The 21,499-nt window shown below is 36.2% G+C and overlaps 1 protein-coding gene across 2 annotated transcripts; it reads right to left on the bottom strand.

Annotated features, from left to right (window-relative positions):
- Positions 1-4,655: 4,655 nt before the first annotated feature.
- Positions 4,656-12,028, bottom strand: LOC137092377 (uncharacterized). 2 transcript variants are annotated; one of them, XM_067456641.1, is made up of 7 exons: positions 11,477-12,028; positions 10,687-10,746; positions 9,646-9,852; positions 8,522-9,516; positions 8,354-8,420; positions 7,896-8,064; positions 4,656-5,160 (listed from the first exon to the last, which is right to left on the bottom strand). In XM_067456641.1, the coding sequence occupies exons 3-7, from the start codon at positions 9,848-9,850 to the stop codon at positions 5,025-5,027; spliced, it is 1,572 nt and encodes a 523-aa protein (XP_067312742.1). In that variant the 5' UTR covers positions 9,851-9,852; positions 10,687-10,746; positions 11,477-12,028; the 3' UTR covers positions 4,656-5,024. The 2 variants fall into 2 exon arrangements, with proteins under 2 accessions (XP_067312742.1, XP_067312741.1); XM_067456640.1 differs by having other exon boundaries at positions 10,687-12,028.
- Between the last annotated feature and the right edge of the window lie 9,471 nt (positions 12,029-21,499).

The following is a 21,499-nucleotide window of genomic DNA, read 5'->3' as shown; positions in this document are numbered from 1 at the left end:
GTGACTGAGTGGGTGTATGATTGAGTGTCTATGAGTGAGAGTGTGTATGATTATGCACATGAGTTTGTTTGCATGTGTGAGTGAGTGAGTGGGTGGATGTATGAGTGAGTGTATGAGAGTGAGAGTGTGTATGATTATGTATATGAGTTTGTTTGCATTTGTAAGTGAGTGGATGTATGAGTGATTGTCTATGAGAGTGAGAGTGTGTATGATTATGTATATGAGTTTGTTTGCATTTGTGAGTGAGTGGATGTATGAGTGATTGTCTATGAGAGTGAGAGTGTGTATGATTATGTATATGAGTTTGTTTGCATGTATGAGTGAGTGTCTATGAGAGTGAGAGTGTTTATGATTATGTATATGAGTTTGTTTGCATGTGTGAGTGAGTGGGTGTATGATTGAGTGTCTATGAGAGTGAGAGTGTGTATGATTATGCATATGAGTTTGTTTGCATGTGTGAGTGAGTGAGTGAGTGAGTGAGTGAGTGAGTGAGTGAGTGAGTGAGTGGATGTATGAGTGAGTGTCTATGAGAGTGAGAGTGTGTATGATTATGTATATGAGTTTGTTTGCATTTGTGAGTGAGTGGATGTATGAGTGAGTGTCTATGAGAGTGAGAGTGTGTATGATTATGTATATGAGTGTGTTTGCATGTGTAAGTGAGTGAGTGGGTGTATGAGTGAGTGTCTATGAGAGTGAGAGTGTGTATGATTATGTATATGAGTGTGTTTGCATGTGTAAGGGAGTGAGTGGGTGTATGAGTGAGTGTCTATGAGAGTGAGAGTGTGTATGATTATGTATATGAGTGTGTTTGCATGTGTAAGTGAGTGAGTGGGTGTATGAGTGAGTGTCGCCTTTGGCTTGGCTTGCTCAGTTGGGGACACTAAAAATATGATTAAAGTTATTCAACTTATTATACAAATAAAATATATGAATTAGGTCTTATTTAATTCTATAAACTATAATACTGATCTGCCAACATTGTCGCTATATGATAAATTAAAATAAGCTGATAACATCCCTGTTTTCTCCAGTACGACTGTACAGCCAAATCTAATTTTGTCGCAATATTATCCTGTTTGACACTGTGAAGCTGCTTTGACACAATCGTGATTGTAAAAGCGCTATATAAATAAAGTTGATTGATTGATTGATTGTCTATGAGAGTGAGAGTGTGTATGATTATGTATCTGTGTTTGATATAGTACATTGCTACTTGAAAACCACATAACGTTACTTACCAAGCATAATGAGCCTGGGTGTGTCTGGTATCCCCTGCTGTGCCTCAATGTATGCATGGGTTGCAGTGACCTAAACACATTAAAACAACATTAATCAAAGTATAGAATATCAAATAACTACTGTGCATAAAATATGAGTATAAGTACAACTCGACAAATATTGTCAGTAATATTTTTCTCTCTTAAAATAATTTTCCACTGCATATTTATTTAAATATTTACAAAGGAAAGTTCTGTATTTTTAAGACTTGTTTTCACGTATTTTTCTAAACGACTTATTCAAATTGGTTCAGAGCGCGAGTCCGTCTGCAGCCATTATCCGGGATAGGCTAATCTTTTTAGCAGTTTGAGCAGTCAATGTACGTCTTACAATTATTTCTTGCTGACAGGCTCGGATCGGACATTACGGAGAGGATCCCTACATAGATTATGTTTTTGTTATCATAATATCATTCAATACCAGCTTCCATTTGCAAATGCAGTAACTTACCTCACAGACTAAAATTAACTTATCTATCGTAAAACACACAAACATTAGGTTAACGGTTAACGTCACATTAAAACTCGACAGAAACAAAGAAAAAAACAATCTCGATTTGTCTTTCCACCGTTTTAACAATCACCGGGTCTGGTTTGGTCGAAATAAACCAGTCAATTCACCCAGTTATATTTGAAAACACTGGGAGAAATACACATCTAAGAAGTTAACTCTGTAACGGTGTTTTTGCAGCGGTCATTAAAACATACACACTAAAATCTATGTACACTAAAGTGTAAAATCCTGAAACCTAATTATAAAATTAAAAATTAACTTACCAAACGTTCTGATATCCACCCGACTGAGACATCCGTGAGTGAGCTGCTGCCAGAAGCATAGACATCATATAGGTAGACGCCCTATTGGCTGCTGGGCGCCGAGATTTACGGCGGCCATTTTGAACCGGTCGTACTCCTAGTTTCGTTGCATAGCAGCAGTTAAGATGCCAGAGCACTGTGCAGCATTTTCCTGTTCTAATCGGTGAACCATCGCAGGTAGGGCTCGCGGGATTACTTTTCACAAGTAAGATTTAACTTTGCCATCGTACTATTGGTTGTATTTTGTCCTTAAATCCAGATAATTGAGAAGGAGCAAGGATCTTTGATAGTACTGTTATGAAATCGTAGCTAGCTAATGTTAGCTAAGCTATGTATCTCCCTCAACTCAAGTGTTTTCCACATAACTTAAGTTACTATTCAGATCAAAAAGATGTTAGAAAGCACTTGTTAGATGCACGAAACTTACTTTTAGCGTTTGGTAACATTATGTGCCTATTAGTACCACCACAATCCAATCTGAAGTTAATACATGCATTGCTGACCGGGCATAATAACTGTCGTTGTGTTGCAGATGAAGGCGAACAGAACAATCCCAATCACAAAGGCTGATGCCGGAACTTTATCAGAATATTATATATTTAGTGTGTGTGTGTGTGTGTGTGTGTGTGTGTGTGTGTGAGAGAGAGAGAGAGAGAGAGAGAGTGAGTGTGTCACAAATCATTATAAATTGTTTCAACTTATTAAAATATCTTATTTTACTTCAACTCTCTGTTTCTGCTTCTTTATCATATATATATATATATATATATATATATATATATATATATATATATATATATATATATAGTGTGTGGTTTTATAAATCCCCGTATATCCTATATCACATATTTTGATTTTGGACGTCTGGACACTTTATATCTTATATCAGAATATTATGTAACTGTTAAGCCCACTATAGCCCTATTCGGACGGTAATCGTTTCTCATGTGGACGTCTGTAAAATACATTTGCATGCCACATCAGTGATAAAACTAGTCTATTCGGATGGCGATTTATTCCCGGTGGAGGAGCGATTGATCCTCCGCACCTGGGAAACACTGCTCATGTGGTAATTCAAATGATTGTCTGCTGTAAAAATGTCATATGCTTGGAATAAAAATAATTTAAAAAATCATATTTAATAATAAGACATTATTTTATTTAAATGTCTTGTTTAAAAAAAATTAATTTTAAAAATGAGCGAAAATAACGGCTCATTTCAAATGTTTAAGTGTTTTTTTTTCTCTTTCTCTTTTAAGCGGTGATGAAAGATTATTCTTGTAAATACTTTCCAGCATTTTAGTAATAAAAGTGTAGGCTTTAGATCTTTAAAATGCATCCGAAAAATACCTTACGACCCCACGAGAAACAATTACCATCCGAATATGGCTTGACTATTAAAATACGCTGAACCATGTGTCCTGTATCATAGCTACATTAATGACCTTTGCAGCAAAAAACCCCGCGTTAAAATCGGTTCGGTATTCAGTGAGATGTGATTAATTAAATGCGCTGACAGCTCACTGCACCTAGCAAACAAGTTACACTGAGTGGAGCTGGCGACCGGTTCAAGATGGCGGCTCCACGGCTCGACCGTGCCAATAGGCAGTAGCGCTCGATAGGGCGTCTATCTATATGATGTCTATGGCCAGAAGTGGTGTTCTGACGTCAGTCAAGGGGCGCACTTTCGCTGTTTACAGCTGTCCTGTATTATTGCCTGGCATATTACAGCTAAGTTACAGCAACACTAAAATATACTGTAAAATGTTCCTGCTCAAACAAAATTACCCAGAATGCAATACAAATTACAGTATTTGACTGTATTATAAAAATGCAGTATTGTACTGTATGTTTTTACAGTAATGTGCTGCTAAATCTACAGCGACATTTAACAGTGTATATATAACTGTATCATCAGCGTAACAGTGAAAATTTGTGTTATGAACATTTTGATCAATATTATTTATATACAGAGTAAATAGAAGTGGACCAAAGACTGACCCGTGCGGCACACCTTTAGTTACATTGAGTGAATTGGAGATAAAACCTTCTGCCTGTACACATTGTGTTCTGTTTGAAAGATACACTGTAAAAAATTTACTGTAAAAATTACAGCAACTTACTGGCAATTTTGGTTGCCAGTAAGACTGTAAATTTACAAGAGTACTGTAAATCATTAATTACAATTGTACTGTAAAAATACAGCACACTACTGAATATGCACTGTAAAATTATCCCCCCTTTTTTACAGCTTTACTGTAAAATTACAGAACCTTACTGGCAATTTTGGTTGCCAGTAAGACTGTAAATTTACAAGAGTACTGTAAATCTTTACCTACAATTTCACTGTAATAATACAATGCATTGCAGTATATAAGCAACTGTGAACTGAGGTCCTGCTATACATCTTACAATAAATTTGAGAATTTGCTGTTAAAATCTTCTCTCAATTCTACTACAGTTGAGATTTCACTGCTGTGATTGTGTAAACCTATGTTTACCTGTACATTTTAGTATTCTTTCCCTTTTTGTCAATGAAAAAATAAAACTTTCAAAATAACAGGTTTTCATAAATGTATACACATTTATTGTACAATGATGGCCATTTAACATGAGCACAAATTTCCAAATATATTTGGAGAAACAAAAAAAATGGAAATGACACAATAAATGAAAGGCATTAGCCTTGGAAATACAAAAAAAGACAAAGAAACTACTTCCTTCTTTATCAAGAACCACTGAGAACAGCATTTCATCATCAACAATAAAGGGAACACATCCCAATAGTGTTACAATGTTCTGAACAGAGCCTACCTTTAAATCACCAAATCCATGAAAACGCAAGACGTTGCATGTATATTAACTTCACCATGAAGTTGAAAATCAGGTCAGAGTCTCTTACTTCAATTCCATTGGAATTTTTTTTTTTTTTTAAATAGCAAGCCATTCAAAGTCCATTAGCTTTCGTAGCAGTGTGCATACATGTGGGTTCATTCCATGCATTTTCTTGTCTCGCTTTCCAGCAGCAACTTTTGATCCAGTTTCTGGGTTAATGCCCACAATTCCTCTGTGAAAAACACCCACAACACCGAATTATCAAAAAAACAGTACATACTCAAACAATTTGTCAGACAAAACTCAGACATTTTAAAATCACATTTAATTTAGTTTTGAGTTGGTGTCATATTTAACTATTATTTAAATATGAATTCCATGCCTTCCATGTTAACAATAAATAAAATTTACCGATTGTCATTATTCTACAGATTACGTGCAGAACTTAGCATTGCCTATTGAGTACAGACGGAACTATCCTGGGTTTCCTTGTGTTTAGCATTTTTAAACGACCGTTTAACCCCTGCACATAATGGCCGTTTCTTAAAGGACAACTCCAGTGAGAAATGAATCTTGGGGTAATTAACATATGGTTACCGAGTAGATCGTTCTCTGGGATGCGTTTTCATGAAAATCAAATGTAAAGAGTTTTATCTCTAAAAACAGATTAGCTTATAGCGCTTGTCTATGGGGCACAGGGTAGTAAAATTAAATGGCTAGTTAATACCACTAACAAGGCTCAAAATAGCCTCACACTAACACGGCAGCATAATGAGGGTCCCTACATGCAAACCGAAGCATTGAGAACTTTGTAAGTGTACAAACAGTTTAATAAGAAGATACTTTATAAAGACAGGACATTACACGTTTACAGACAGCAGCTCGTATTTTATGACATATTTGTTTTATTGTAGCATAGAATATACGTTTCTCAATATAGGCTATGCGAACTTCTGACTTGCGTCCATGTAATTCAGACTTGCCAAGTTCGACTGGAGAACGTACTCCTAAGGCTGGCAGGACACAAGTAGGCTGATCTGCTAACAGCAGCGTTCTTAATATCGTCACTAAAAGAGTAGGCCTATATATGTAAATTTTAGGCTACAATAAAACAAAATATATGAAAACACCACAAAAAAATTTAAACATATTATAGCCACACAAATGTAGTGCAGGCAATGTATTATCTTAACTGAATGCATCTAGTCATAGTTGGGGGCGTGGTCGGCGTGGGGGAAAACACCGCAAGAATCATGTGTATTTGAATGACAAATTTTGTATTGCGAGTCATTGACGCCTGCATTGCAAAATTAACTGCAATAGATTATGATTGCCCCTATTTAATTCAAAATTGTTTCCAGACATATTTTGTTATCTGGTTGAATCAGTAAGACATCGCAGTAGCTGTAGCGGTGACATTATATTATAACTCAATCAACTTTCGTATATGTTGCATACTATAACTCAATAAAACCTTGTCACTTACCAATTGTACGTATGCTTTACTCCAAATTATTAACCCTTTTCTAAAACGGTGATCAGTAGTACAAAGTTGCCGAGGGACTGTGGTCCACGGCTCACGTCCGTAGCGAGCGAGCCTTCAGCTGATAACGCTAATGTGAATGGGCTTGCTGTTCGGTGCGAGATGCATTCTGGGATAGAAGTGTGTCTTGTGTCTGAAGTCCACAAGTCTCCTCTCGATGCATCCTCGATAAAAGGGGATGATCAAGGACACATCCGGGGATTTGAACTGTACTTTGCTAGATGTGAACTTGATCAGCGACTGACGACGATTCACAATTGAGATTGATGACGATTCCTCCCGTCCTCTGGAGTTCGTTCTCCTGAGTCGAACTTGGCAAGTCTGAACTACCAAGGACGCAAGTCACAAGTTCGCGTACTTGGTATTGAGAAACGGCCTTTGTGTGTCTCCCTCATCTAAAACACCTGATTCAACTCATGAGCTCATTAGCTTTTTAGATTTTTTTAGATTGCAAGACCTGAAATGGGTATGTCAGATATAGGGAGACATACAAACTGTGCAGGACTGGTGGTCCTCCAGGACAGGTTTGAGAACCACTGCTGTAGAGTTTAGCTTCAACCCCAATTAAACAAACCTGAATTAGCTAGTCAAGTTCTTATTAGGCATACTAGAAACTTCCAGGCAGATGTATTGAGGCAAGCTGGAGCTAAACTCTGCAGGACAGTGGGCCTCCAGTACCGACTCTGAACACCCCTGGTCTAAAGGGAGCCCGCCGTGATTATGGAGCAGTTAAATGCACACACACTAATTGTGTGAATCACATATTAATGTTTAATTTTTTTTTTTTTAAATGTAAATGAAAAGAGGCAGGGTTGTGTTTTATATTTAGTTTTGCTAAATATATATGCAGAGATAATCAATGTACGCATTGCCTGAACCACATTTGTGTGGCTATTAATATGTTTAATTTTTATTTTATTTTTTTAAACAAAAAGAGGTAGGGTGGTGTTTAACATTTTTAATTTTTCAAAAATTATTTTCAAACAGAAATAACCGGAGTAGCCAGAGAGAGCTCAGTGACGCTATCAAGAACATTGCTGTTCCGTTTGCAGAATTACCAGACTTGCGTCCTCGGGACTTCGTTCTCCTGAGTTGAACTTGTCAAGTCTGAGCTACCAAGGACGCAAGTAAGAATTTTGCATAGTTGGTTTAGAGAAACGGCCAGGGTTTGCAACTTGCTGAAATGTCTGGTTGTGCCCGTCTATGTTTAATCCGCATGCGCCTTGCACTTTTTTTGTACCAAGCAGTGAATAAAATATTTTGGCTACTTAGTCTGTACTCTATTCAGTGCTTACCAATTGTTTCTTTTTTTGTTTGAAAACGTTCAATAAAAAAATCTAATCCTGATAAACCGTCCTAACCTAAAAAAAAAAAAAGGAATGTCTATGATCAAATATTGAGTAAGAGTTTATGCTCTGACATACCTCTGAATAAATTCCAGCGTGCATGCAGCTTCCCCCTGATAGGCAAGGTTCAAGTTATAATAGATTGCGAACAATGCTGCCAGTCCCTCAACAAACGCCTCTGAACATGGGCCCAGGACAACTTCCCTCTCGACTGACATCATCCACCTGCTTGGGGTCATGGATTCACCTATATAAAAAAAAAAGAAGGGCATAGATTAATAAGTGTTAAGAGAATGATTCAGAGACAATAACAAAAAAACAGCGCACTAAGAAAGCTAACTATGGAAGGAATATAAGAGTGATAATAGAACTGTAAAATAGAATACAGAAACAGAGGTGGCAAAGATTTTTTTTAAATGGATCATAAAAGTGAGAGAAAAAACAGTACAGGACAAAGAGGTACCCATATAAATAGCTAGAAAGCAAAGAATAGTGTGTATTATGGAGACACTGACATACAAAGTAAAGCGAATTACCTTGGATGATCAGCGCAGGTGAATCTGGTAATCCATCTTTTTCGATGTCAGCTGCAGTTGCTGCTACCTAAAAAACAAACAGACAAACAAACAAACAAACATGTAAATAAATTATTTTGCATTACAGTTCAAACCTTAAGACATAAAACATATCAAAATGTTACTTACATCAGCTTCAATTAGAAGGGATTCTGTTCTCTCTTTAAAGTGGGCCATTAAGAGTTGCAGGATGCACAGGACCAGAGAATTTCCCTCTTGATACTTTGAAAGAACAGCACGCACCTCGTTGTTTGTTGGCTTTTCTTGAAAAAATCGTAGAATCCTCTTTCCTTTCCCCTCAATACTCTCCATGATTTTTTGGAGCAGTGAGATGTCAGTAAGCAAATTGAAATGTAAAAAGATGCCTTTGAGAGAAAACAGGTATGGCCATGAGTTCTTCAGTTCTGACAGGGGCGGAGCTGGACTGGCATTTATATCGCGGCGCTGGCGGTAATATGTGACCTCCATCAACTTGTGAAGTTCTCCTCTAGTAGCTCCAGACATTCCTTCAGTAGAATGCAGAAGTACCATTTGCTTGCGTTTCTCTTCTAGAGTTTCGTCATTTTCCCCTGCAGGAAGCTCCTCTGGCTGCCAACTAACACAACCATATCGATCAGCTGGCCTTCTTGAGCTCTGACTTATGGTTCTACATGATGATTGTAGTCTTTCTTTTCTCCGACGAGCTAATGTGTTGTTTCTGTTTACGTGTTCAACACGTGTTTTAACTTGCAAGAGCAAAGAAGCATACCCACAACCTATTTTAGTTCCATCAGCCAGAACATCAGCAAAGCTCTCAGGGTATTGTTTAACAATATTCTGCACTATAATCTGACACTGTGCCTTTGATGGATTCACATCATGTTTTTGCATATTACCCACTAAAATCCTTACTAGCTGCCTTCGATCAGCTGGTGATGGCCTTTTTTTATTTGCGATGGCCAATCTAATTCCAGAAGGCATGACTTCCCAAGGCACTTTAAATGTTTCAGCCCAGACACAAGATGCTGAAGAGCAAGCAGAAGAACGAGATGGTGTAGAATTTGAAGAACTCTCTGATCCTGGGCTTGATATATCAGAAAGATCTTGATGTGATGACTGTTGGGGAGTCGAGCATCCAGCTTGTTCTAATACAAATAACCAACAAACAAAAAAAGTGAAGTTTGAACACGGAACATTTGACTTTTCTTTTTTTAAATGTACATTAGTAAACAGCGGTATTTTTTTTCTGTCTACTTGAAGAGCAAATAAATTACCTTTATTTTTCCATGCGTTCAGAAGTTTACGACATTGGATAGGCCTGAGGTATTCCACAAGGTCTTCTTCATTCACAAAGTGGAGGTCAGCTTTAGTTTCAACACCAATAGCAGTAAGCCCATGGAGCAATTTTTTAAGCATTTCATCAGGGAGACCAGGTAACGAAGAACAGATGGCAAGTTGTATCTCCTCTAAATTGGACATCCCTTAAAAAGATGGAAAAGAGTGGTGTAACACAATTACAGACAAGCCACATGTTTTGTACTCCTGGAGAGGGTAATAATCTAATAGCTCCTCTTGAAGTACACAGACATTTCTTGGGTCTTCATCTGTTATGCAGTATGCACCCAAATCCACTAACTGCACATCATGCCGTTTCTCAGACACAAAGTAGACCACTGAATTCTGGTGAAAAAGAATTAGTTTAATTCTGCCAACCTCCAAACCCTCATCACTACTGGCCAAAAGAACAACCATGCCTTTCCTGTACTTTGTTCCTTTCACAGTGATTTCAGTAGCTACTAATGTATTGTCTGGCTGAAAATCAAAATGATCAACTGATTCCTTGATCGCTTCGTTATAATCATCAGAATAAAATTCTGAGCCTTTCTCGAACTTGCACAGACAGCTGAAAGAGGTTTCCAGCACTTAAATAGGCTTGGAGAAGCTGGTGCCTTTCTGCAAGTGTTGAACATAAATTTTTGAGCATAAAAAGCAAGCTTTTCTCTCAGTTTGCTAAGAAAATAAGACTGTCCAATGTCATGGATATTTTGAAATTCTTCAACAATGCCTTGAATAGTAGACTCAGGTAATAGCAATTTAGCTTGAAGCTTCAGATAGAAGAGGGTTAAATTTCTTAGAAAGAGAGATTCATCCACAACTTCAGAAAAATTGTGCTCTACAGCCTCAGCCTGTGATCTCTCACTCTCAGACACTACATCAGAAACTGTAGTTTCCATGGTCATAGTAGGCTCCATCAGATGGTTTACAGAGCACATTTTATGTGTCCGTGATACATGTGATGCGAATTTAGATCTCACCTTAAATGTCCTGTTGCAACCAAATGGGCACCGGATCTCCAGACCTGACTGAATGTGGCTCTTCAAATGAGACAAAAACTGTGTTAGGGTCCCACATTGAACTTCACAAAAGTCTACATGACATGTAAATGTTTTATCACACATCTGTGCCTGATACTCTTTAGCAGGCTTGTGACGTCCCCTGTGATGTCTGTATATGTGGGACTTCAATGATGAAAACTTAGCGAAAACATGTGGGCAATCAGGCACACCACATCTAAACCGTGAATTAGGCACATTTCTATGCAATTTCACATGCCGCACAAAACTCAGGATTGTACTGCTCTCATTATTACAGAAATGACAGACATACATTTTTAACTGCAATAAAATTAAAACTTGCAAAACACAAGCTAATACATTCACAGCAATAAAAACGTGCACAACTATTTCGAATCTAACTGTTACTTCCTCAGAACTTTATGAAAATGAATAAACCTACGCAATTTAATTGCAATGCTTAAAAGTTTACATGACTACTGAGTTATATCATCTAAAATAATTGTATATCGAACAGATGAAAATGTAGAAGTATTATTGCAGTCCGGTCACACTTTTATGATAGATGAAACACCTATTCGAAGCTGTGACTGGACTCACCACGCAAATTCAGTATCATAAAATTTGACAAATACTATCCCCTTTGCAACGTCTCGAAATAAAACTAATAGATACAATGAAAGATCTTGATGACTGTTTAAACAATTATAGGATGTCACTGGATTTAATGTTTAAACTGGAGCATACACACCTTGTCTCTCTCTCGCTCTCCTCCGGTGACGGGTAAACGCTCGCGTGGCCGCGTGCAGGAGTTGAGCGCGAAATGCAGCGCGTGGTGTCCGCTGCTGATGATGAAATCACATCACATGCATGCACTCCACTATGCTGATGTTTAGTCGTGTGTGTTTTCAAAAAGCCAACCATTTTAAACTTCGGGATGTGTAGATTATATAATAATGTCACATTCTACATTGAGTAACTAATTCGTTAAAAATGCCGTATTTATTACAGGTGACTACTTCAGTGTTATTGACTTGTGAAAAAAACAAACTTTTATTTCAAACTTTTTGCAACAGTTAATTTGCTTTTTCTTTTTTAATAAATAGCCTAATAATTGTATACATGATATAAACAATTTACAGCTTAATCATGTTCCCAGAATTCATAAGAAAAAGCATTACAATCTTAAAAACTTACAGGCTAGTATAGTATTAGGTACTGTAAATTTACAGCAAAGCATGCTCCCATGTAGCAAAATACAGTAATGCTGTATAATTCAAATTACAGTGGTCTTACTGTAAAAATTTACTGTAAAATTACAGCAATTTGTTACAGTGTAGTTATTAAACCAATCAATCGCATGTTTAAATAATCCAATACTGACGAGTCGCTGCATTAGTAAGGTCTGATCAACAGTATCACATGCTTTTGATAAATCAATGAATAAGGCTGCACAGTGTTTCTTGTTATCAACAGATTCAATAAAATCATTTAGTACTTTTAAGGCTGCTGTGGTTGTACTATGTCGTTTTCTAAAACCAGATTGAAAATCAGACAGAATATTATTAACAGAAAGAAAGTCCTTCAATTGATTGTTGACAAATGTTTCTAGGACTTTGGCCAGGACAGACAGCTTGGAAATCGGCCTGTAATTATTTGGGTGTGTGGGATCTCCGCCTTTAAACAGGGGAAGAACAAAAGCTGATTTCCATATACGTGGAATTTCATTTAAGACAAGTGAAAGATTTAAAATATGAGTCAGCGGTGGGGCAATAAAATCAGCTGCTAGCTTTAAAAAGTAAGGTTCCAGTTTATCAGGTCCTGCTGATTTTGAAACATCTAAAGATTTTAGGGCTTTGCACAGCTTAAAAAATTTCAATTGGTGAAAAGTTGAATAATTGACTAGACACGATACTCTCTGACTGGACAATAACAGAGTTTACATGAGCACCATTACTTGGCTCAAACAAAAAGCCAGAAGCTATAAAGTGTTTATTGAAACAATTAAGCATATTTACCTTGTCAATGATTGTATGAGAGCCCTTCTTAATACATAATGGAAGTTCTATACCTTTATTATTTTCAGTTAATGATTTAACAGTTTTCCAAAATGTTGATGAGTTGTTTAAGTTCAAGTTCAAGTTCAATTTTATTTATATAGCACATTTCCCACAGCCCCCAGGCTGACCAAAGTGCTTTACAGAAGGTCAAGAATAGCATACATACATAGAAATAAAACCAGAAGAGAGTAAAAAATAAAAAGCACAACTTTACAAAACTTTATATAAAGTTACTCTATGTTTGCATAAGGAAGTGCTCAGCTTTTGCTTTTCTGACTGCAACGGTACATGCGTTATGCTGTAGCCTAAAATCTAGCCAACCTGAATTTAAGTTTGTTTTCCTAGCTTTTGCCCATGCCAGGTTACGCTCATGAAGCATATTTCATCAAATAGGAGAAAACCATGCATTATTCCGACCCTTCACCCTGTATCTTTTGAGGGGAGCATGTTTATTGACTAAAGCAGACAAACTAGCATAAAATAATTCCCAGGCTATTTAGAGGGATTAAATTAATTTGTCCCCACTCTAAATTATTCAAGTCGTGTAGGAAACCTTGTTCTGAGAAATGTTTCATGTCACGCTTGGTTATGATGCGTGGTTTGGTTTTAGGTATTTTAGTGTTTCTAACCGTTGCGATGACACAGTGTTCACTGATGCCATTTGCAAATATGGATGCGGTTGAATACTTGTATGGAACATTTGTTAAAATTAAATCTAGTAGGGATGATTTTTCTGGACATTTTGGTTTCGGTCTAGTGGGACTGTCAACAATCTGAAAATGCATCGCAATAGGTTTTAAAATCAGTTGCTGAATGCAACCAATTCCAATTTAAATCACCAAGAACTATCAATTCTTTAGCATCAAGGTCTGAAAAGAGCTGGAATAAAGAAGAGAGAACGCTACATTCAGGAGATGGTGTCCTATAGCAGCCAACAACTGTTATGCTGAGAGATCTGGAAACCTCAAGATTGAGAGCTAAAAATTCAAATTGTGTATTCACCGATTTAGAAAGCAATACTTTAACATTAAACTTTTGTTTTATGAAAATCGCTACGCCTCCACCCCTTTTTGATCGGTCAGCCCTATAAACATTATAACCATTAATACAAATGTCAGAACAAACATATCTGCATCGGTTGACTGTGACCAAATACGAACCATATTCATTTTAGAGATTAGACTCCTAACATTCAAATGAATATAACCAAGTCCATACCTTGATTTAAAATCTGCAGGTGTTTCAAAACTTGAGGCAGAAATTGGGCCTGGATTTGGTTGAACATTTCCCGAGATCAAAAGTAATAAAACAATCAAGCACCTCTTCCAAAATGATTTAATATTATAATCTTTAGATTTTTTCTCTTCCAGTGGTCACTTATAAAGTGTGTAAAATTATCCTGGAGAGCCATAACACTAATCAAACGGACCAAGTCTACAGTGCAAAAACAGGACTGGAGTATAGAAGACAATCTGGCACACGGGACCTCTGGTGCAAACCCATATGCAGATGTTCCTCGGTGCGCTGAGCTCACTATTGAATTCACTAAAAAGGGGTTGTCAAACCTGTGAAAAGATGGTTTGATAGACACAGTGCCACGAAAAACCACAGCATTCGATTCAACCCCTTTGTCTTTTCTCCAAAAACACCAATAAAGCCCTCCATTGTTAAGTATGCGTGTGCAGAAGTGGATCCAGATCCACTTTGTAGAAAAGCCTCTTCAGATATTCGTTCTTTTGGGGTGGACTTGACGTCAGATGATGGATACAGTGAAGTAATGCTGGGGGAAAAAAATAAAATAAAAACAAAATGAGAATAAAAAGGTAGAGCCCCGCCAGAGGCAAAAAAGAAGCACTTCCCTTCATCTTGAAGAATTTGTATCCATAAAGACCACACAGCGGTTCTACAGACAGCTCCACCCGATAAGATAATTTCCACAATCCAAACAGGTAGGATAATATATGTCCTTCAAAACCGCAAAAGTCGTCAAAAAGGCAAGTTGCACTTAAATAAAGTCCAGGAGTAGACAGCACAAAAATGCCAACTGGTGTGCTTTAAGACCATAAATTGCAAGATTTATGATCTCACTTTGTTTGTATTAACAGGGTGTAATTGTCCAGAAATTTGCAGACATAGTCTAAAAGCTTCAGTCACAAATGAGAAATTAACTCAAGACAACTCACAACACACTACACACCCATGCAGCTTGGTCTGCCATCTTGGATTTCTGATGTTAAACAGTCATATTAGAAGTCATATTAGATCTGAATATTCGAAAGATCGGAGGCATCACGCCAGAGACGGGTTTATTGAGGATGCCGTGTCAATGAGATTTCAGAGGGGAGACTAATTGACACAGTCGGGGCAGATATTTCGGGGAAGATTTGGCCATGTCCAGGCACAGGTCCAACATCTGATATGGATGCTTCCCGGATTTGCCTGACTGCAGTAAACCTCGAGATAAACAGAGAGAATAGCATTGATACCAATCGTTTTATGATGTAACGAGTACATCAGGTGTTATGGGAAGTGTTCTTGGTTCCACCTGACCTAGTTAATGCAGCCTAACAATTGATTTGAATTATATAAATTGATGTTTTATGAGTATGACATAATAAAAATATGTGTTTTTAGTCTAGATTTAAACTGTCTGCTTCCCAAATAATGCTAGGAAGACTGTTTCAAAGTTTAGATGCAAAATATGAAAAGAATCGACCACCTGCAGTTGATTTTGATATTCTAGGTATTATTATCAACTGGCCAGAATTTTGAGACCACAATAGATCTGATGGAGTATAATGTGTTAAAGCTGCACTATGTGACTTTTCTGTCTGCTAGAGGGTTCAAAACAAAGAGGTGTAGAATGATGATGGCAAGTTTGAGTGCAGAATCTTGGGACATGTGGTTTTCACCTCACAGCCGGTGGAAAATAATCGGAATAGGATTCTGGCAGAAATCATGTTCATGGATGTGGTTATTAATGTTACTGTAGTATGAAGCAGAGCAGAAAAGAGTATTGAAGCGCAAGACATAGCTCGTGAGCAACAGGACTTTTATTATGACGGGACATAGTTGCGGGTGAAATTTGAGTATGAGGGAACTATGAGGCGCCACGTAGGATTTAAATCAAACTTCGCTTATCAATACATACATAACACACGTGCATATACACCTATACATTACTCGCATATACATGTATACTATTGGATGTGCAAAATACATATATGAAATACACGTGCACACTAATATGAAATCCGTACCAATACATATAATGTTAATAATGAATGCATACACACTTGTGAATAACTTGCATATACATATAAACTTGACGCACGCATAGACCTATAAATACTCGCATATACATATAAACTTCCATGCATATACACCTATAAATACTCGCATATACATATAAACTTCCATGCATATACACCTATAAACACTCGCATATACATATAAACTTCCATGCATATACACCTATAAATACTCGCATATACATATAAACTTCCATGCATATACACCTATAAATACTCGCATATACATATAAACTTCCATGCATATACACCTATAAACACTCGCATATACATATAAACTCAATGCACGCATACACATCCATAAAACGCGCATACATACAAAATAAAACGTGGATGCATGCTTTAGTTGTGTATATATATATATGCGAGTGATTTCATATGTGGATGTGCAAGTGATTTCATATGTGGATGTGCGAGTGTTTCATATGTGGTTGTGCGTGAACTTTTCAGTGCAAACGGAAGGCATTTCAGTGTAAAAGGAAGTCATTTCAGTGTAAAAGGAAGTCATTTGTGTACACGGAAATAACCTGCCTATATTTACCGCATTTACAACTTTGCAATCATGGAGAGGGATCGTGCTACAACTGAAGCAATAGAATTTTGCGAAACGTGCTTACTTGGCGGTCCGTGTACCTTCGGATAATTTGTTTTTTCCTTTTTGTCTTCCAAACGGAAAAACTAAGAAAGCATTCCTTTATCATATATTCGACCCTCCCTATGAGAATAAATAAACAAACCTTGAGTCGTTTTTCCCCCTCATATTTTTATTTTTGTTTTAATCACACTCTGTTCTAATCCGCCAAATGAAAAAAAAAAAAAAAAAAAATGGATAAACAGCTTGAATATTCGATCTCAACATGGGCGGGAACAAAACGCCCCTTTCCGCTGATTGGTCAACCAAAGATCAAGCCGCGCCTTCAGTTCTCCGCGCATTGCGCAACAGAATATATATATATCCTTGTACAGATTATTAACAGAGTTTAGTGCAACTACATTTAATCTTGTTCTCATCAAACAGCCAGACTAATAAAAGAGAGAATGTTGCAGTGAAGTAATCAGCAGTCCAATAAAAACAATGCTTTATTTTTTCTGCCAGCTTAATTTCTAAAGCAAACCAGATCATTGTGCGACTCGCAACATAAGGCGCACAGAGGAACCTAGTTAATTCGTGAATGAATCCGAGTCTTTGAACAAATCGGTTGAGTGACTCACCAGCCATACAGCCTTTGTATTATTGAATGAATCAGCGGTTCGAGCGAATCAACTGAACAAAATGACTCATTCATTAACACAGTGACTTGCTGCCACCTACTGGCAATATTTAATATTCGTTTCATCTTGTAATTCTATTTCATATTTCTGTATTCAAAGCATTTTGTATAAAACATAAAACTAATGTCATTGCATTAGGTTATATATTTGCTCTGCTGTGTGAATGTACAGAACTCTCTCAGCATTAAATTGTGTAAATACATCTATAAGCAACTTCAGATGCTGCATTGCCACCTTTGCAGCGCAGGATATTGGGCTGAAACAATATAGTTTCAAACTCTAACTGTATTGAATAAATTTGAGATTTTAAATTAAAAGATGGCATGCCTATATTTAATAAGATATAGCTATTTTAAAAAGGTAGCCTTGTTTGACTAATTAATATATGATATGTATTATATATGTAACTAAATATAAACAAATAATAAAGGGGCGTTTTGTGCCCGCCTATTTTGAGATTGAACTAAAGCTTGCATCCACATTTTATTTTGTATGTATGCGCGAGTGTTTTATGGATGTGTACGCGCGCATCGAGTTTATATGTATGTGCGAGTGAGTATAGGTGTGTCTGCGTGCAGTGAGTTTATATGTATATGCGAGTGTTTATAGGTGTATATGCATGGAAGTTTATATGTATATGCGAGTATTTATAGGTGTATATGCATGGAAGTTTATATGTATATGCGAGTGTTTATAGGTGTATATGCATTGAAGTTTATATGTATATTCGAGTGTTTATAGGTGTATATGCATGGAAGTTTATATGTATATGCGAGTATTTATAGGTGTATATGCATGGAAGTTTATATGTATGTGCGAGTATTTATAGGTGTATATGCATGGAAGTTTATATGTATGTGTGAGTGTTTATAGGTGTATATGCATGAAAGTTTATATGTATGTGCGAGTGTTTATAGGTGTATATGCATGGAAGTTTATATGTATGTGCGAGTGTTTATTATAGGTGTATATGCATGGAAGTTTATATGTATATGGAAGTGTTTATAGGTGTATATGCATGAAAGTGTATATGTATATGCAAGTTATTCACAAGTGTGTATGCATTCATTATTAACATTATATGTATTGGTACGGATTTCATATTAGTGTGCACGTGTATTTCATATATGTATTTTGAACATCCAATAGTATACATGTATATGCGAGTAATGTATAGGTGTATATGCACGTGTGTTATGTATGTATTGATAAGCGAAGTTTGATTTAAATCCTACGTGGCGCCTCATAGATAACGCAGCTCTGTTTATAATATTAGATACATTTAAGTGTGTTTAAAATGATGTTATGACGTTACTATGTGCGTTAGCTCGGTAGCTGTTGTGACACTTGACAGGCGACTACCTCAGATGTCCCGGCACTTTGGTTAAAATAGCAATTTACTCACAATTTACAAATAATTGGAAACATTTGGGATATTTTAAGAACTCAGCTGAAAAAAATATATAACACTGGCCTTGTGATTTTTGTATATTTTACTGCAAAAATACTATATAGTGCACCTTTAAGAGCTTGCTCAAGTACTGGGGAGCCAACCCAGATAGCATGGTGACATTGATTCAACGTTGAAATTCCATCAGAATCATCATTTTGGTTGAGGTTGAAATTTCAATGCTAAGTAATATTGGATCAATGTTGAAAATTCAATGCTAACACCATACTGGACCAATGTTGAAAATTCACTGCTAAATAATATTGGATCAATGTTGATAATTCCATGCTTTTCAGTGTTGAAAAGACAAACATTGAATCAATGCTGATGTTTGGTCATCTTAATTCTCCACCGGTGAGGCTTACGGTCAATCTATCTGTCACATTATTCAACATGTTAAGGCAAGTCCAAATCAATTGGCTACATTTGTGTGAATGTGAGCACATTTATTATCCTCAAAGGATACGATGAGTACACCAACGAGTATGTGGATTCACAAAGAATACATAAATGTAAATTTTGTAATTGTAAGCCTTTCTTTAAATTTTTCTGGAAGAGTTAAAATTGTATGCGTGTTTGATTTCTGACTCTTCCAATAAGAAAGCTGTAAAAACTATTAATCTTTTTAAAAGGTATATTATTTTCCTGCTTACTGGCATGTAATGTCATTCTGTGTTTCATGTTATTATAATAAAAAATGTAAAAAAAAAAAAAAAAAAAAAAAAAAGAACTTCTACCATAAATTTAGTCTATCAGTTTTAAATAAATAAAAATGTAGCCTATTATTATTATTTAAGTCATGTAGAATGTACATGCATTTAATTATTTATCTAAAGAATACAGGGTTAATAAAGAATTTAGAATATGTGTCCCTATCGAATGAGCCACAGTCCAATCCAGCAGGTGGCGGTAATGCACCTTCAAGACATCCACCAATCAGATCAAAGCAAGCGCAGCTGAACAGACTTCAATCGCGAAAAAGAGACAGGACAACGAGCATATTTTTTTAGAGGTAAGTGGCCAACAAAAATATAATTATAAAATTCATCTCAATTTTAATTTAGTGTTTTTATTCATCTTTATGTTTTACAACTTGTGTGCTTCTTCTCAGCGCGTTAGAGTAAACTGCAATGTTAATAATAGTCACATGAGCGCCCTCGTAAGTTACACAACCAACGCCAGGATAATCTTAATACATTGAGTTTCAGTTTGTTTTTCACCAAACCATATCATATTTGTATTCATTTTTTTCTTAAGATTGGCATATACACTGTGAATTGCGTCCGAATTCTGACTCGTGCAACTTTTTTTTTTGTCGTGCGTCGTTTGTTGTGAGGTGTTCATCTATTTTATGAGATGATTTTAGTATTAAGATAATTCATCTGTGCGAGTAAAATGTGCATCTGTGGAAACGGTGCTGCACATGCATTCATTGACTTGTGAGTCGATCCTATTTGATTCATTTGGATTTTGAGACCATATAGGATCGACTCACAAGTCAATGAATGCGCGGCGCGGATCCACAAACGTATCTTACTCGTTGCACACACAGATGAATCATTTTGAATCATCCTATATTCGTCCAGTGTATAAACGAGAGGCGATCGGAAGGTTAGATGAATTTCTGGCTTGTCAGTGATTGTGTTCGCCACTCGTGAGAGTTTCTCACAGCTGAAGCAGAACTAGAACTGATTGACCTGTTAGCGCGGTGAGGGGAAATACAATCAGTTCAGCTTCAGCTGTACGATATCATCAGGAGAGCAGATCACAATTACATCATTACAGTTTAATCTTTAATGCAGCAAGAAAAAAAAAGAAAAGAGTGAGATCTTTAAGTTCTGTAGGCAGCTATATCAAACTACAGAAATTTAGTAAACAGTTGTGCCTCCAGTTCGTGTTGTAAATGGAAAAAAAATCTCTTCCAAACCACCATGTAGCCTATACAGCTCCTCTTAAATGTCCTTAATTTAGCTATTTGGTCATTCATTTACTTGTTTCATTTTAAAATGTATAAGTCTATTTTAAAATGCATTAAATAGTCCTGAATTTAATGTTACCGTTTTAACTGGGATATCAAGATTTTGATAAAAATTTCAAGTTTCATCTTTTTGTAGTAGGTGATATTTGTAATGTATAATTAATCACATTTCCAAATATTTACTAACTTCTTGTTGTTTTAGATGCGGTGAATGCTGATAATAAGAGGCATCACCCACATGGAAAAAACCTATATAAACATATATGTTTTAATATAGGATTTGATATAGGTTTTTAATATATGTGACATATATAAAATTGGCCGTTTTCCTATATTATATGTACATATATGTATATATATGCACATATATGTACATATATGCACTTATATGTGTGCATATATGCACCTATATGTTCACCTACACTGTAAAAAAATTAATTACAGTATATTAATGTTAATTATAATTTATTAAACTTTGGAAAAACGGATCAATTATGTTAAATTACACATAAAACATCAAATTTTCAATCAAATTTATTTTACAAACCTGCTGTCCATCTACAGTAATTTACTTTTAAAATATATGTTTTCTATGTACAATAACTAAGATATTATTTATAAAAATGCAGTAAGCACATCAATTCAAAAACATGTTTGCATATTTACAGTATTAATATTTATTTGAACAGAACCACTTACAACT

Source organism: Pseudorasbora parva, chromosome 11 (assembly GCF_024679245.1).
Source record: "Pseudorasbora parva isolate DD20220531a chromosome 11, ASM2467924v1, whole genome shotgun sequence".
NCBI lineage: Eukaryota > Metazoa > Chordata > Actinopteri > Cypriniformes > Gobionidae > Pseudorasbora > Pseudorasbora parva.
The sequence above is the reverse complement of the archived record's forward strand: the minus strand, read 5'-3'. Positions and strand labels throughout refer to the sequence as shown.